The 16781-nt window shown below is 36.9% G+C and overlaps 1 protein-coding gene across 12 annotated transcripts in view; it reads right to left on the bottom strand.

Annotated features, from left to right (window-relative positions):
* The window catches only part of TMCC1 (transmembrane and coiled-coil domain family 1), a 221069-nt gene that overhangs the window by 34045 nt on the left and 170243 nt on the right, over positions 1–16781 (bottom strand). Inside the window, exon 2 of one of the 12 annotated variants that reach the window (XM_033414096.2) lies at positions 8307–8478. The exons of the other annotated variants lie outside the window; for them this stretch is intronic. Within the exon in view, the coding sequence (XP_033269987.1) occupies positions 8307–8369 (63 nt within the window). The 5' untranslated portion in view covers positions 8370–8478. The remainder of the gene's footprint in view (positions 1–8306; positions 8479–16781) is intronic. 12 annotated transcript variants of the gene reach the window in all.

The following is a 16781-nucleotide window of genomic DNA, read 5'->3' as shown; positions in this document are numbered from 1 at the left end:
CGGGACAGGCCACAACAGTGAGAGGCCCGCGTACTGCAAAAAACAAAACAAAACAAAACAAAACAAAACTGAGTTCCTGACATCCCACAAACCTGCTTCCCCTGCAGTCTTTCCCATCTCAGATAATGGCTACTTCACTGATCCATAGGATCAGATCCAAAGCCTTAGTGTCATCTTCGACTCCTCTTTCTTTCTCATACCTTACCCAGTTAACATTAATAAAAACAGATGCTAATACATACAGTATAGTACTTACTGTGTGCCAGGCACTGTTCTAAGTTCTTTTTCAGTTTAGTAAATTGTTCAGTTCTCACAATGACACTGCAAGATGACTATTATTATTATCTCTATTTTATAGCTAAGAAAACCAAAGCATAGAGAATTTAAGTTGTCCGAGATCACAAAGTAAAGAAGTGGCAAAGCCAATGTTCGTACCCAGATAGTCTGGCTACAGAGTCTGCGTTGTTACCCCCTATGCACACTACACTGCCCCAGCAAAATGTTTTGGGCTCTACTTGCTAAAGAGATGCAGAATCTGACTACTTCTCACTATATCTCAACTGCTGCCACCCTGGTGTAAAACACTATCAGCTCTTGCCTGGACTACTGCAATGGTTTCCTACACTATTATTGCAATGATATTTTTATAATCAATTATATGAAGAGCAGACAGAGTGGCCCTTTAAAAATGTAAGTCAAATCACAACAGTCTTTTACATCTAAAACTTTCCAGTGGCTCCATAACTCAGTCAGAGTAAAAGCCAAAGTCCTTACAATGGCCTAAATGACTATGATCTGGCACCTGCCCCACATCCATAATCTCTCTGACTCCACCTCCTACTACTTACTCATCCCTTCACTCCACTGCCACCAGCTACAATGGCTTCCTTGCTACTTCTAGAATGTGCCAGGCATGCACCATTTCAGTGCTTTTTCACTTCATGTTCCTTCTGTCTGGAACGCCCCTCCCCAGACACCTGCATGGCTTACTCTATCTACCTCTTTTAAGTCTCTGCTCCAATGTCACCTTAGTAGCAAGGTCTTCCCTGACACTGTATTTAAAATTACAGCCTCTGCTTCCATTATGAACTCACTATTCTAGCTTCTAGACTTCTTTTCTCTCCATAGAACTTTTTACCTCATGACATATATTTTGATATATATCAACAAAAACTAGAATGTAAAGTCCACGAAGGTAGTGATTTTTGTGTTTTGTCCACTTCTGTTTCTCTAACACCTAAAACTGTGCATATAGCACTTAGTAGCTGCTTAAATGTTTCCCGAATGAATGAAATTATTTCCTATTCACTTATCTATTCAGAAACTATTTTGGGTACTGGCTATTTACAATTCTCTTTCATTACAACCTAAAGTGTTTTTGTTTATTGTAATACCAAGAGGTCTTAACAAGGTTATTTATAACTTTATCTGCATTATAATAGGATACTATTAAATCAAAGACTGACTTCTAACGCTCCTTGAAATATCTTACCGTCATACATTAAGAATATTTGGCTCACTATGGAAAACCATGTGGAGGTTCCTCAAAAAACTAAAAATAGAGTTGCCATATGATCCAGCAATCTCACTCCTGGGCATATATCCAGACAAAACTATAATTCAAAAAGACACATGCACCCCAACATTCATTGCAGCACTATTTACAATAGGCAAGACATGGAAACAACCTAAACATCCATCAACAGATGAATGGATAGGAAGATGTGGTACATATATATAATGGAATACTACTCAGCCACAAAAAGAATGAAATAATGCCATTTGCAGCAACATGGATGGACCTAGAGATTATCATACTAAGTGAATTAAGTCAGAAAGAGAAAGATAAATAGTGTATGATATCACTTATATGTGGAATCTAAAATATGACAGAATTGAACCTAGCTACGAAACAGAAACAGACTCACGAATATAGAGAATAGACTTGTGGTTGCCAAGGGGCAGGGAGTTGGGGGAGCGATGGAGTGGGAGGTTGGGATTAGCAGATGTAAGTTATTATATATAGAATGGATAAACAACAAGGTCCTACTGTGTAGCACACGGAACTATATTCAACATCCTATGATAAACTGTAATAGAAAAGAATAATAAAAAAATGTATATATATGTATAACTAAATCACTTTGCTGTACAGCAGACATTAACACAACACTGTGAGTCAATTATACTTTAATAAAAAATTTTTTAAAAATATTTGGCTCAGACATCAGACATTTTTCAATTCGAAAGGCTTATGAATTAAATGCCCAACATTATTACTTTCCTATGTGAACTATTTGAACATTTCTAGGATTATCTCACTAGGTTTATTCCTCAGATAGGTATCTTCTGAGGCTATGAAAGCTCAAGGTTCAATCCGCCTTATACGTAAATCTGATGATGATGGTGATAGTCTTAAATGTACTAGTAATTGAATGTTTACTATGTACCTGGTGTTGCTGTAAGTGCTTTGCTTATATTTACATAGTTAACCCTCAAAACAACCTTAGGAAATATATGCTATTATAATCCCTAATTTTACAGCTGAGGAAACTGAACTAGGAGAAGTAAAGTAACAAGGTCACACAACGGTAAGCAGCAGGGCCAGGACTTAAATCCCATAGGTTTTGGCTTCAGAGTCCTTGTCCTTAACTACTTCCCTATAATGCTTTTTGTAACAGCCACGATTACCACCAGTTGGATCAACATAAAAAGGAGGCATTGATGATTTCTACAAAGTCAGACTCCAGATGGGAATCCCATATTTAGGATTACAACCCCCTTCCTAAAGTCTATTAAATATATATATTATATATATGGAGCATGAAGTGAGGTACTACTAGAGCTATCCAGATAGTAGTAGTATGGCACTGTCCCAAAGCAGCTAACATAAAGGGAAGTACAGGCAAAAAGTAATTTAACATTTCTATGATCTTTAAAAACTGATGACTCTCAAGATATTAGATAGTTTACACAGCAGGTATTCAAACTTTATACGTGTATCTGCTTTATTCTACTGTACAAAAAAGCAGCTATGTTCTCAAAATTAAGTACAAATTCTAAGAAAGGTAAGAGCCTAGAGTATCACTTGTCAAAGATTTTATGTATTTTTTAATGAACAGAATTGATCTGAGAAGAGTTTATCAAGAGTGCAATAATGATCTGTCCCTCTGTTTAAATAAATTTATCTTAAAATAATTTTTATTTAGTTGCAAGTAATCAAATCATGGTAGAACTACAGTCATTCCTTTGTGATATAATGTTTAGAGCTGCTTAGATTTTTCTCATTCAAGATCTGTAACGACAATGGATGATATATAAACCAATGTTCTCAAATAGAACATAAGGGATACAGTCTAGTTCATATTTCCAAGTTATAATGGGACAACTACGCTAAAAGAAAGGTCTAAATTGAACACATCTATATAAAAAAAGCATAAATATGTGACTGGTATAAATTTCAGAGGGTAGTCCAATTGTCTCTCAGGTTTTTAAATGGAGGTATCTATAACTCCTAAAAGGGGTAAGAAATCACTGAAATTCAGGCTTCCAAAGAATGAAAACCAATACATACAAATATTAACTGAGATAATAGGAAGGAAATTCAACTATTTAAAGATGTCTGAAGAGACAAATTGAATGCTTAAGCCTCTGTGAAAGAATTACTTAAATGGGAAGGAGCCAACCTTCATAACTTGTTTCTGCATTTCTACACTCTGTTCCCTGGGGGGAGGCTTGCTCAACTGTGGACAGTGCTATCCTATCAGGGAGCACTAGGAAATATGTGGGTCACGCCTCCTGCAACGCACAGCCTTACCCAGTCTTAAACGCCAATAAGTGACCTCACTGAAAAAAGTACTGCATGGGTTCTAGAATTATTCCAGAGAATGGGAAAAGAGGAGACACAGAGAACAAGATCAGCTATGAATTCTGGTCCTTCCTGTCTTGGTCAATTCTTTCACGTGTGATAAGTAACAGCAAGATTTCAGCTTTTCTGATAAATTACAAATAAAGTAAAAGTAAAAAAGTATGTGATGAAAATGACTAGCTTAGGGATTTTGCGTATGAAAGGAAGAACTTTTCTACTATGTAGGTAGAAAAGTTGTATGTAGGTATCTATAAGGTACAAATGTAGGACAGCCTAGAGAAAATCAGTAGGTAGATGGACTTCATGGTGCTATGAGACTAAGGAAGCAGGGTGTAGAAAAGATCAAGGCTTCTACTATTTAATTAATTTTGCAATTATCCTTTGTTCTTCTTATCTAACGTACTGAATAAAGGTGGAATCCCTGCTCTCAAGAAACACACAACCTAGTTGGTGAGACAGAGAAATGAAACACAGGTCTGATTAAGCAAATGATATGGTAGATATGAAGGTAAAGTACTTCTTGAATACAGGAATGGAGAGGGAACAGGGAAGGCTTCTTGGAGGAGGTGAAAAACGAAATGAGCCTTGAAGGAAGAAGTTTTTGATAAAAATGAGAAGGGGTAAGGAAAGGCATTTCAGGTTGACCGCCAGTATGAGCAAAGGCCCAGAAGAAGGAAATGTAATAGTCTCTTCAAGACGACTGAATGGTTCATGAGACTGTAAAAGTATGGCACAGGAGAGGGCTATGGTGGGAGATAAGCTCCCAAGGTAGGTCTAAACTGTTTTGGACTTTATTCCGAGGATATCACTAAAGGTTTCCCAATGGTAAAGGTAGTACAATCTCCTTTGGAATCTAGATGTACAGATCCAAAGGGCTACTTGACTATATCAAAATCTACATGACCAAAACCAAACACTGTGATCCTTCTCGAAACCTGGTTCTCTTACAGTATTCTATATCTCAGGGAAAGCATTACTATCCATCAGGTTACACAAGCCAAACCAAACCATGCCAAAGCCCAGGAATCATCCTTGACATCATCTGCCTTCTACCTATATCCAATCCAATACCAAGTCCTATGTATTTTACTTTCCAAATTTCTGTCAAATTATAATACTTCCCACCTACCTCTACTTATTTCTACCGTCAAACCCTTAGGACAAAATTTTGTTCTCTCAGGACTTCCCTGGCGGTGCAGTGGTTAAGAATCTGCCTGCCAATGTAGGGGACACGTGTTCTAGCCCTGGTCAAGGAAGATCCCATATGCCGCGGAGCAACTAAGCCTGTGTGCCACAACTACTGAATCTGTGCTCTAAAGCCCGCAAGCCACAACTGCTGAGCCCGCACTCTAGAGCCCACGAGCCACAACTACTGAGCCTACATGCTGCTACTGAAGCCCGTGGGCCTAGAGCCCGTGCTCTGCAACAAGAGAAGCCCACGCACGGCAACGACAAGTAGCCCCTGCTGGTTGCAACTAGAGAAAGCCCGTGAGCAGCAACGAAGACCCAACACAGCCAGAAATAAATAAATAAATACATAAATTTATTTTAAAAAAAAGATTAAATTGAGGAACAGAAGAACTATTTAAAAAAAAATTTTGTCCTCTCTCTCCTGAATCACTCGCCCTGACTGATCTAGCTGCATTCATTTAGGCCCTCAATTAAACTAAAGAATTAAAAGAAGAAGAAAAAAAAGGAAGTCCTAAATCACCCAATGCTTAAATTATTTTAGTAGCTTTCCACACTCTTAAAATATTAAGAACAAGAATGTGAACTTGGTCTATAACGTCCTATGTGATTGATTGGGCTCTGGACCTCTCTCTAGCTTCATCTTATAGCATGCTCCTCTCACTCTAGCCACACTGGCCTTTTTCAGACCCTGCTGCTCATCCTGTTTCTTCTCACTGTGGATGAAGAATTGTTGCTCACCATCTGCCTCTACAAGGATGAAGTCACTAGCCACCATAATCGCTGACCTTCAACACACCCTGAAAGGAGCCAGGGCAGAGATCAGGAATGAGGCACTCTGTGCTCCGGGAAAAACTGGCAGAACGGGGCTTCAGATCGTTAGATATTTTTCAGATTTTATGATCCCAATTTCTTGCATCTTCTCATATTTAGAAAAGCACTTAAATCATTAATGGAGGCATCTGCTCCTTGTGACTAGTGGCAACTTTCTGTCAACATGTGTGCTTGACTGCATGAATCCCCCTTCACCAAAATCACATATATACTGAACTCCCCACCTACCTCTTTGGAGTAGTTCCTCACAGCTATCTGAGAGGCTGTCTCCCAGGCTACAGTCCTCATTTTGCCCCAAATAAAACTTACTTCACAACTCTGACGTTGTACATTTTTTTTTCAGTCGACATCAGCATAGGGTCTTTACACATGTAATACTGCCTATTGTCATTTCTTCAACTCTCAGCCAGGCGTTTTGCTAGGCGCTTTGGCATATATTGACAAAAAAATAAACTCTCTGCCTTCATGACACTTAGGGCTGAGTGGGGAAAATTGGCGGAAACAGAAAAACGGGTAATCAAATAACATAAACTGTGAAAAGTGCTGCAAAGAAAAAGAACACAGTGCTGTGAGAAAAGGAATAATGTAAGGCCGAGAAACCTACTTTAGACTGGGAGGTCACAGAATAATTCTTTGAACAGGGGCATTTAAACTGAGTTCTCAAAGATAGAAAAGGAAGTTTTTACTTTAACTGGCCCACAAATGAAAAGATGTATTAATACTGTAGGTTTCATGTGCCAAGAAAATATAGAATTTGGAATTTTAACATAATCAAGATGAAAATACACAGTTAACCCAACAATTCAATAGAAGAAAAAAGATTTGTCTATTCACTGCTTCTTAGAACTCACTTGGTGAAAGGTTGAGACTGTGTTACCAAAAACTTAAGGAGGAAGCAGAAGGGTGATGAGAAAGGAAGAGGCCAGTAAACGAGGAGGGGGCCACCTGCCCAGTAACCTAATGGAGTATATGGATAGCTGTATTTACAAGGCTTATATAACCAGTGAGTCAGCAAAAAGCCAGGTGTCAATGGTTTTCTTCTGTGCCCCTCTAAGCAGCTAGAAAACTTGGCTCTCTCCACTGGTGAGAAGTGGGGGGGCTCAAGGACAAGGTCTGAGGTAGGCTAATAAAACAGTCACCATACCATCCAGCAACACTTGCCTAAGAAAGGATGAGGAAAAGTAAACCTTCATGCTTAGAAAAACACAAGAAACAGGATCCAACTTAAGGCAGATTAGAGTAAGGTAGGATTTCACAAAACTAATGTGACTATTTCTTTAACTTGCAATAAAATGCTTATTAAAGATCCCCAAATCAAGACTCCAGAATCTGCTGAAAGCAAACCCTAGATTTTAAAGAGAAAATATCTTTACCTTTCTTGAGGTCCATAAGTATTTCAGGGCTACTTTCTACAACCATCTTTTCTCTAATAAACGTTAATATGTATTAATAATAACAGAAAAAGGCCTCATAATGATACTACTGGGCCTGGCAAAGAAAAACTGTACAAAATAAAACATAAAAGGGATTAAATCACAGTACAGGCAAAGAGATAAAGCACTAACAACCACTTGATAATGAACATCAATGCTAATGAATCTAAGATAAACACCCACCAATGCACAGCTATGAAAATAGCAGACTCCTCAACCTGCCTTCCTCCACCTCCATACTTATATTCTCAGCCTATTACTGTTCCAGCGGCAACAATTTAATAAGAGCAAGAAGACTTTATTTTTTCTTCTCCACTTCAGGCCATAGGGAAAGCTGGGGGGGAAAAAAAAAGGAGCGGGGGTAATTATGACTGTTCAAAGAAGAGAAGGGATATCTTATTGTTAGCGTTCTTTGCTCTGGAAATTCCTAGCTTCTGCCTCTTCATGGATATGGAGAAAACCTGATGATTATTTCTGAAGGTCACAAAACTGAATGACCAGAAATAATGGTTTCCTTTCAGCTCCCTTGGCTATCCCTTACCACCAAATGTGAATCTCTAAAATGTTTTAGTTATTGCTAACAGTCAATTCTATATAGCTGATACAGAAAAGTAAAACCAAAAAAACAAGAAAAGATGGGGGGCAAGGTGGTGGAGACCCAAAACACAAGCAACACATTTATCTTACCAAAACCCCCTGTCAGGCAGTCTGCTGATTTTGCTTGCCACAAAGCTCATCCTTCATTTGTGCACTGCCAGAGCAAGCTTGGATCGTGCAAACAATCACAACCTCTTTTGGCTCTAAGCTCTTTCCATTTGTCCCAGCTTCCAAACTGCAGAGGAGCTGTGGCATAGTCTGTCAAGGCTGCACATACTTGGTTTCCGAGAATAACGCTGTAAATGAGGACAGCTACCACTGGGAATGCATTCCCCCGCCAACAGCCGGCCGAAATGAAGCTTCTAGTTGATCCCTGGGCTTCTCACCTTCACAGCTTCAGAGAAGTGACTTTCACAGAACAGGCAGGTACAGCCACACCACATCAACATCCCTGCATAGCCAATCCTCCGCAGTGCCTTCCTCAGCCTTCATACAGTTCCGGTTCTGTCTCCTGCATCAACTCTTAGAGCTTTCTACATCTGGGAGCGAGGGAGGACTCTGCTGAATAAACAGAAAGCTTCTGCCAAACAAGCATCTGTGTGTGTATGTGTGTGCGTGTGTGTGTGTGTGTATGTGTATGCGCGCGCCTGGATGTGGGTGCAGTTTGCTAGAGCTGCTAATGCAAATGAATAGTTGAATAGTTTGAGAATGGAGATCACAGACAGTAGCTGCCTCTCTTCTCGAGCTGTGAGCATCTTTTATAAGAGACAAAAGCACCAAACTGGCTGAATTTAAAGCTACAGAACATTAATTCACCATCCACATTTGTATTTTCCTTTAAAACCAGATAAGGTTTAGAGAATAGCTTAAAGAAGGTTAAAAACATTCTAAATAGGATAACACTGTTTAGGTAGCTTGGTTCAATAAATACAAAGAGAAAACAATCTACCCATTTTTCGACAAAGGACTAAAAGATCGGCAGGACAAATTTCTATGCTTTTCTAATGTTTCTTCTCTTATTTTCATTTTAGGTTCACAAAGTCATTTAAATGAAAACTGAGCAAGAGAAAGACTTCAGAAAGACTTCTTGTGCAGAGCATGAGACCCTGAAGTCTTTTTCACTACGGAAAAAGGGAGAAAAAGCTTCTGAATGAAAAGCATTAAGGTCTCTGAAGTTTAAGCAACAGATTAAAACACCACAATCGTAAACCTGAGCTCAGCTTCTGTACCATCACATACTATTTATTCAATACCCACGATACTGCATGAAAGAACTGAAGAAACTGTTTCTGCACTGAAAAAGTCACTTTGGGATTTATCCTTAAACAACCTATCAGATCTGAGCTTTATTTCTTCATTTATAAAAGTAGTTTTGGGAAATGCACACAGGAATAATTTTAATGATTATAAAATATAGTGTAGCGTGTACAATGTATAATAGCTAGTAACATTTTTTTGAAGTTAACATGCACAAAGGTTAACATGAAGACAATTTGATATAGTACAGTATAGTCCTTTCTATGAGCCTAAAGCTGTGATCATTTCTATACTTAAATTTAAGTATGGGGCTGGAAGCTCAAGCCAACACAGTACCGAGAGGTCAAAGAAGGTTCTTCTATCAGCATTCACCAGCTTCCTTAGCATTTTTCATTTAAAATCAGAGAAAGTACTCTGAATGGAATCCAAAGTATCTTGAATGAATTTGAAGAAAATTCTGCGTTAAAACCATGGCTCCAGAAATTCCTCTTTTATCTCTAGAGGCACAGAACTCAGACCTTGACTCTCCAGAACAAATTAATAAAGAATTTTATGACTTAATATAAGTTGTGTCTTTGCTTAAAAATTAGGTTATAAGGTTTCAACAGAGTAAATATTTGTTTCTACAAAAACAATGACAAAAAACCAAAAAAAACCCCCAATCCTGCACTGCTAGCATCAACATTAGCAGATGTTTGCTCAATTCTGTTTATTAGCATTTTAAATATACCTTCTTTTAAGACAATTATGTTCATTGTAGAAAACTCTGAAAACACGAGTGGGCGTAAAAGAAAGCAAAATTATGTGTAACCTCATCACTTAGAAAAAACCAAACCAAACATTTCTGTCATGAGCTCTTTTATTCTCTTTTCTTCCCACTGAGATCACTGAAACAAGTGTTGAGACAAGGTGTCATAAGATCAAAACTGCCTTGACTGGATGAGCTGCCATATGTAGAGAGCAGCCCTGAAGAGTTTCCTGGGTGTGTAAGACCTTGTGTGTAAGAAATGTTCACTGTGTATTTATATGAGAGTCATGATCTTACCTTACAAAAAATTATTCTCAAACAGTTTTTGAGGTTCCACCAAGATGCTAATGAATTTACCCAAGTTGTCAGAGAAGTACCCCTCACTGGCTGCCTTAGCCTTGGTACAAGTCTTCTTGGCTCCCAAAGAAAATCTCAACTGGCAATAGAACATTAATTTTGCTACTTTCTGGTTCTTTTGATTTTTTTTCTCTTGCTGATTTTGTTGGTTTCTGCTTTATGATAAATTACTCCTCATTGATGGCAGCACAGAATGAGAATTTGATTTTAATAATTTGACCATGTGGTGGTCTCTTCAGAAAAGTGATACACAATAGATCTATTTTCTGTTGGGTAATAAACCAAAAGAGAATTCAGTTTGTTAGACTTTTCTTTTTGCCCATTTGTCTACATTGAGCTCAACTCAATTAAAAATGCTGTATATATTAGAAAGGGGAACAGCTCTTTGAGATCTGTACTGGTAAGGTTTTGCGCTTACTTTTGATTCATGGCTGAAGTTGTAGAACTGAAGCCATAGCTCTCTGTGTGTCTGTGTCTGTAATTCAGAAAGATCTTGACTTCTTGTTGTGTAAGTATAAAATGTTTTCCTATTTTTAGAAGACATTAAAAATTAATTATAATAGCTCTTAAATTAAGGGGTTCTGTTCTCATTGGTTTTATAGAGCTAAATAAGCACTTACGTATCAAATATTCTTAGAAGTCCAAGAAAACGAACTGAACATGTAATACTTCAAATATGTTAGACAAAGAAAAAAAATCCTTCTTACAGAAACTACTAGTTCTGAAACATTTAAAAAATCCAAATTCATATAATTAAGTTAAATATTTTGCAAATCAAGACTAGATTTGTAAACAAAAAAAAAAAACAAAGAAAAAAGATTAGTTTTGTCCAAGTATAATACTGCACACATTTTAATTTACTTGGGTTTGTTTTAATTCAGATTAAAATTAATCTGAACTTCCTAAATTTACTTATACAGGTTTACTAATCAAACAAGTTAATAGTATTCTTCTTATATAATGTCTGATATTTAGAAAAATGAAAATTTGTGTTCATCTAAATTGAGTCGTAATACTGAAGAACTTTTTTTTTTTTTTTGCGGTACGCGGGTCTCTCACTGCTGTGGCCTCTCCCGTTGCGGAGCAACAGGCTCCGGACGCGCAGCCTCAGCGTCCATGGCTCACGGGCCCAGCCGCTCCGCGGCACGTGGGATCCTCCCGGACCCGGGCAAGAACCCTTACACCCCGCATCGGCAGGCGGACTCCCAACCACTGCGCCACCAGGGAAGCCCCCCTGGATAACTTTTTATATCAATAGCAATTATGTGTCAGCTTAAATACCTCCAAGATCTTATGGCAATTTAAAATCTTGGACTAACGTTAAATGAAGCTAATTAACAAATAATTCTTAGATGCTCAGATAAATTTCTAAGTAAATAGAACACTAAATGTTGATTATTAAGCATAGTTTTAAGTTGATATACATTTGCTTCTTATTTCTATATGCTGTTAGAGTGGCTGTATCTTCAGGTCATATTACCAATCAGGTTCATTTTGCCACTTTAAGAAGGTGTAAGAGAAGTGTGGGGCTGTAGAAAATCTGTTATCTGTATTCAGGAGCCTTTCTGTTCTGCTAAAATCCTTGTGTGTGACAGATATTTCTTATTATCCATTCCCTCCACCTAATCTTCTCTCTGAAATATGTTATAATTGATATAAGAGGTTCGAACTACGCTAGGAGCAACAGTACAAGGTGTAAAGTCCTTTTGTTTCTGAAGGAAAAAGAGCATTTTTGTCCCAAAGTAAAGTGGCAGTTTGTTCCAGAATTTGAAAGAAAGACAAGTCTTAGAAACTGAATTTGATTTGCCTTGGTTTATACTACTGGGATCTGAAAAGAAGATATGAAATATGTCCAAATTTTGCAAAATTCAATCAGTTTTGATGGGCTAGTTTCTTTGGCTTACTGATTAATGCCTTCATCTACAATATGAAAGATTATTCTTTATCTTCTGTGTAATTTGCCTAGATAGCAGAATAACTTTCTGGCCTTACGTTGGATTTACAATGTTCTTAATGATTAAAATAACAAAACAAAACAACCAGAAAGAACAAAGGTTTTTTACTTGTGAAAGAGCTAAGTTCTTTAAAATTGCATTCCCTTACATGTTTATTATAATGTTTTATTGTCATTTTGATTAAATAACCAAGTACTGTTTCTCATCCATGCTCCTATCTTAATCAAGGGTCCAAATCTCTTTCAACAATTCTTTTGATTTGGCCTTCCCAAGACTGGCTCCTAAATATAGAAAAATGAAACTTTCAGGTTAACTGTTACACCTAAAACTATCTTTGAGAGTCTCATGGAAAGGAATGTACAAGTTACTCTACAAACTATTGCTACTCCAAAGAACAGACCCTTAGGTACATGTTTCTGAGCTGACATCACTTAGATAACTTTCAGGATTTACCAGTGGACTAGACCAGGATTTCCATGATGCTTTTCAGTCCAGAAGCAGATGTTTCATGAAAGCAGACTGCTGACCCAAGTTCCATTTGAGCAAGCAGTAACTATACAGGACGGAATGAACTGATGAAGGAAATTTTATTGTGGTTTTTTGTTTAGAATACTGTTGATGTTCTCTTAATGTTCTATTTTTTGTGGCTACATGAGGAAGCCCTTTTACTTTCTTCTTAAACTATTTCTAACTCACATTTTAGTAGACTCTGCTTTTGTGATCTAAAATAAAACATTAAGTAGTATCTGATTTTTACTGAATCAACAGCATTCAGAAACTTACTGAGTTTTCCTTAACTTTTTATGGCAATACAGTTATTTGTATAGGATCAATACTAGTATCTTATCTCCTTTTTATTAGGATATAATTGGATTTTGTAACCATACATACCTGGAATGTCATATTTGAGAAAGATTCTCATTTAATCATACATGAAAAATCATACTAAGAATAGTTGACTTTATATATGGAGCCAATGTCTAAAAAGAAGCCCTCCCAGGAAAACCGACCTGATGCCTGATTTACAGGGTCCCTGGCTTAGCGGTGGTAAGGAAGGTCACTTACTTCCTAGCAAGCCTCAGCAAATGCTGGGGACCTAAAGATGAGATTAACTCATTCAAATTCATCAGCTCTGTAGATGAAATCTAGTCAGAGAGTTTCTTAGGTGTGGTTTCCTAACCTTGGGATAGTAAATAATAGAGGTGTTTAAAAGTCCAATCTAAGATTCTTTACGAAAACTTCCATACAGAAGTTAACCTTGTAGCCTTAGTAATTGCTCAAAACTGTATCACTGTGGATTTTCAAAGAAAACTCAAGGCTGTCTGTATGATTAATTAGCACTCTTAACGCATCTATATAAATAATCAGGTCAAACCTAAAGAGACCAACTATTTTGCGATCAAGAAAAATCTTTGGAAATTATTTATGATCACAAGAGGGATGGGAGATTGTCAGCAGAAACTGTGAAAGACTAAAATGGTAAAAAATTTTACGTGCCCTTTCAAGGGAATATCTGGTGTTGTCTATTGGATATTTTGGAGTTATCTGATAGTATAAAGGTCTGCATCTTTGTCTCTGGCTAGGTTATTGTGAAACTCTGTAGAGACGGAAATTACCTTGTGGACAGCGCTGGTGATGAAATACAAATCAATTTTGTCTGGTAGAGAATATAAATTTCCGTAAGTCTAATTCTCATTTTAATATCTTAGTGGCTCCTAATAATTGGTTAATTAGTGAGTTAAATACAATCTTTGACATATGTTCATTTTGTATAAGAGTCATAATTTTACCTTTGAAAATAACCTTTAACATTTGGGTCCTTAGTTTTTATTAATATTTTGTAAAGCATCTAATTAAAAAGCAATTGTTTAATTCTGCCTGTTTTAATAAGGATCTTACAAAAGAGCTAAGAACTATTTTTAAGAGTTCTAAGAACAAAAAAACAAAGAAGAATATGTAATAGAGCACTTTTGTGGCCCTCAAAGCCTAAAATATTTACTATCTGGCCCTTTACAAAGAAAAAAAAAAGGTTGCTAACCCTTGCTTTAGATCAAAGTTATAGTATCTCAATTGGCATAGATATTTTAATAAGTGTGATCACTTGACAAACTACAAGACACCGAGGATTTAGCAGTAAAGTTAAGTTAGGACCCAGACTGAGAAAATAGGCTCCTTTACTAAATACCACCCAAAGATATATCAGGGATATTTAAACGATAACACAAAAAGTTTCCTTTACAAACAACTAAAAACGTTTAAGTGTTACTTTATAAAGAAACTGTTTAATACTATTTTTTCATTGAGTAGTTTTCAGACTTCTCAATACTGATTAAAGTTTACTGAATATGCCTTCAGATGGAAACAAAGCTGAACACAAGTTTCACTAGAATCTAGTTTTTGAAATAATTTTACACATTGCTGTATTAATAAAACAATCTGGACAATAACAAAACAAAAATAACAAAAAACCCTACTAAATTCAGAATTATATCTGACAAGAAAATATTTTTTCCCTCAGTAATACAAACCTACAATAGTATCCTTATGGTGTTCAACACTGTTGAGTATTGCGGGGGGGATGCTGAAAATTTCATAAGGAAATAGATTTTGTCCTTCCAAAATTCCTGGGGAAAAGATGTCTTTTAAAAACCTCTTTGTTATACAACATTTCAAATATATATAAAAGTAGAGAGGATAATGAATTTTATGCATTCTTTATCCAGCTTCAATTATTAATTCATGGCCAGTACTTCTTCCCTCCCTTGCAATTATTTGGAAGCAAATCCCAGACAAAAGATACTCCTTATGAAAACCAAGACTAATTCCAGAGGCTTTTCTATATTATTAAAACCTACCTCAGCTGTCAGACCTCATGGATACTACTTTATTTTTTGGATAAAATGCCTAATGTTCTCCTTCTCTTTCACGCTTTACTATATTTTATTCATGAAGGATCCACTGGGGAAAAAAGTCCGAAGACCAAGGAACTTGTTCTGTTTCTACAGACTGACCTTCTTGATGTTGATGCCTGATGACTGGCTGGATAAATTTTTCCAAAAGTGGCAAAAGATGGGGAAAAGTAAAGTTGAATCAAGGAAGAAAAATGATAAATCTAATAAATCAATTACTATCTGTACTTGTAGAAAGCAGAGAACAGATCTGCAAGGAAGGCACTGAAGTTAAAACCTGTCGCATCAGTTGGCTGTGCATTCCTCAAGGAGTCTCTTCTCTTGCCCTCCTCCAGCTGACAACCAGTTCAGCTAAAAAGTCCCTAACTGTATGAACCTCCCACTGGGATTCAATAAGTGGTAGCTTTTGACTTCAGCGGCTTTCTTTATGAAAAAGTAAACCCCCATAACCAGCCAGTGGGTGGGGGAGCAGAAAAATGACAAAGCGAGGAACTGTAAAGGAGTTTAAACTCTTTTGAGATTAGTATAGTCATATGAACCTCTAAATAAGGCAAGTACTTTATTTTACTGCTTAGAACCAATTAGTTCAGAAAGGAGAGCAACAGAAGCTTTTGCTTAGTGCCAAAGCCAATACCAGAATTATGAGGTTTTAGGAAGGAAGAACAGAGGCACTGACCTTCTTTAGAAATTAGTTAAATTACCTGCCTTCATATTCGAGACAATTAACTGAAGAAGTACAATAAGCAGTGAAGGTTGCTTATTTAGGCTCTGCCTACCTCAAAGGAATCATGTACCACCTAAGGGGCTCAAAGGTGTTGGGGAGCTATCTCACATCTGTAAAGTACCATAAAGCCCTGATGGGAATATCAGCCTCCAATCAAGGAAGGGCCAGGTAACCCCCAAGCACCACCTGCAGAGCAAGTACAGAATCATACAGCAATTTGTGTCATAAGATGAAATGGTATATTAAAATAGTATCTGTGATGTCATGAGACATAGTATAGAACAGTGGTCTCCAACCTGAGGTGTGTAAAAGGGTCAAGCTGTTTTCCAGATTTCCAAGGGCCCAATAGAAAGTGTACATTCACCCATAATGAAGTCGTACATGCAGATTAAAATGACAAATATTTAATTTTATCTGGAATTTTAAGTACTCCAGGTGGTATCATTATACTGGTGCTGCTCAAAAATGCTGACTGGCTCTTAGTTCCTAATTACTTTTCTTTTTTTCAGGAAAAATAATATATGTTGTTTGTAAACAAACATTTTCAAAATAGCAGGCTTATGAGGAAGAAAAAATATAGCCTTTAGTGGGACCAGGTTGATTTCAGTTTTCTAAGTGAGGTCATACCTTCAGTGTTTTTCAAAACATTTTTTTCTTTATTGAGGTAATATATACAAAACACAAAATTTACCATTTCAACCATTTTTAAGTGTACAATTTAATGACATTAAGTACATTCACAATATTGTGGAACCACTGCCATTATCTATTTCCAGAAATTTTTCATCATCCAAAACTGAAACTCTGTACTCAGTAAGCAGTAATTCCCCATCTCCTCTAATCCCAGATCATACCTTCAATGTTAAAAAAAAAAAAAAGGGCATGACATGATACTATACATAGAAAAGCCT

Source organism: Orcinus orca, chromosome 10, assembly GCF_937001465.1.
Source record: "Orcinus orca chromosome 10, mOrcOrc1.1, whole genome shotgun sequence".
Classification (NCBI taxonomy): Eukaryota; Metazoa; Chordata; class Mammalia; order Artiodactyla; family Delphinidae; genus Orcinus; species Orcinus orca.
The sequence above is the reverse complement of the archived record's forward strand: the minus strand, read 5'-3'. Positions and strand labels throughout refer to the sequence as shown.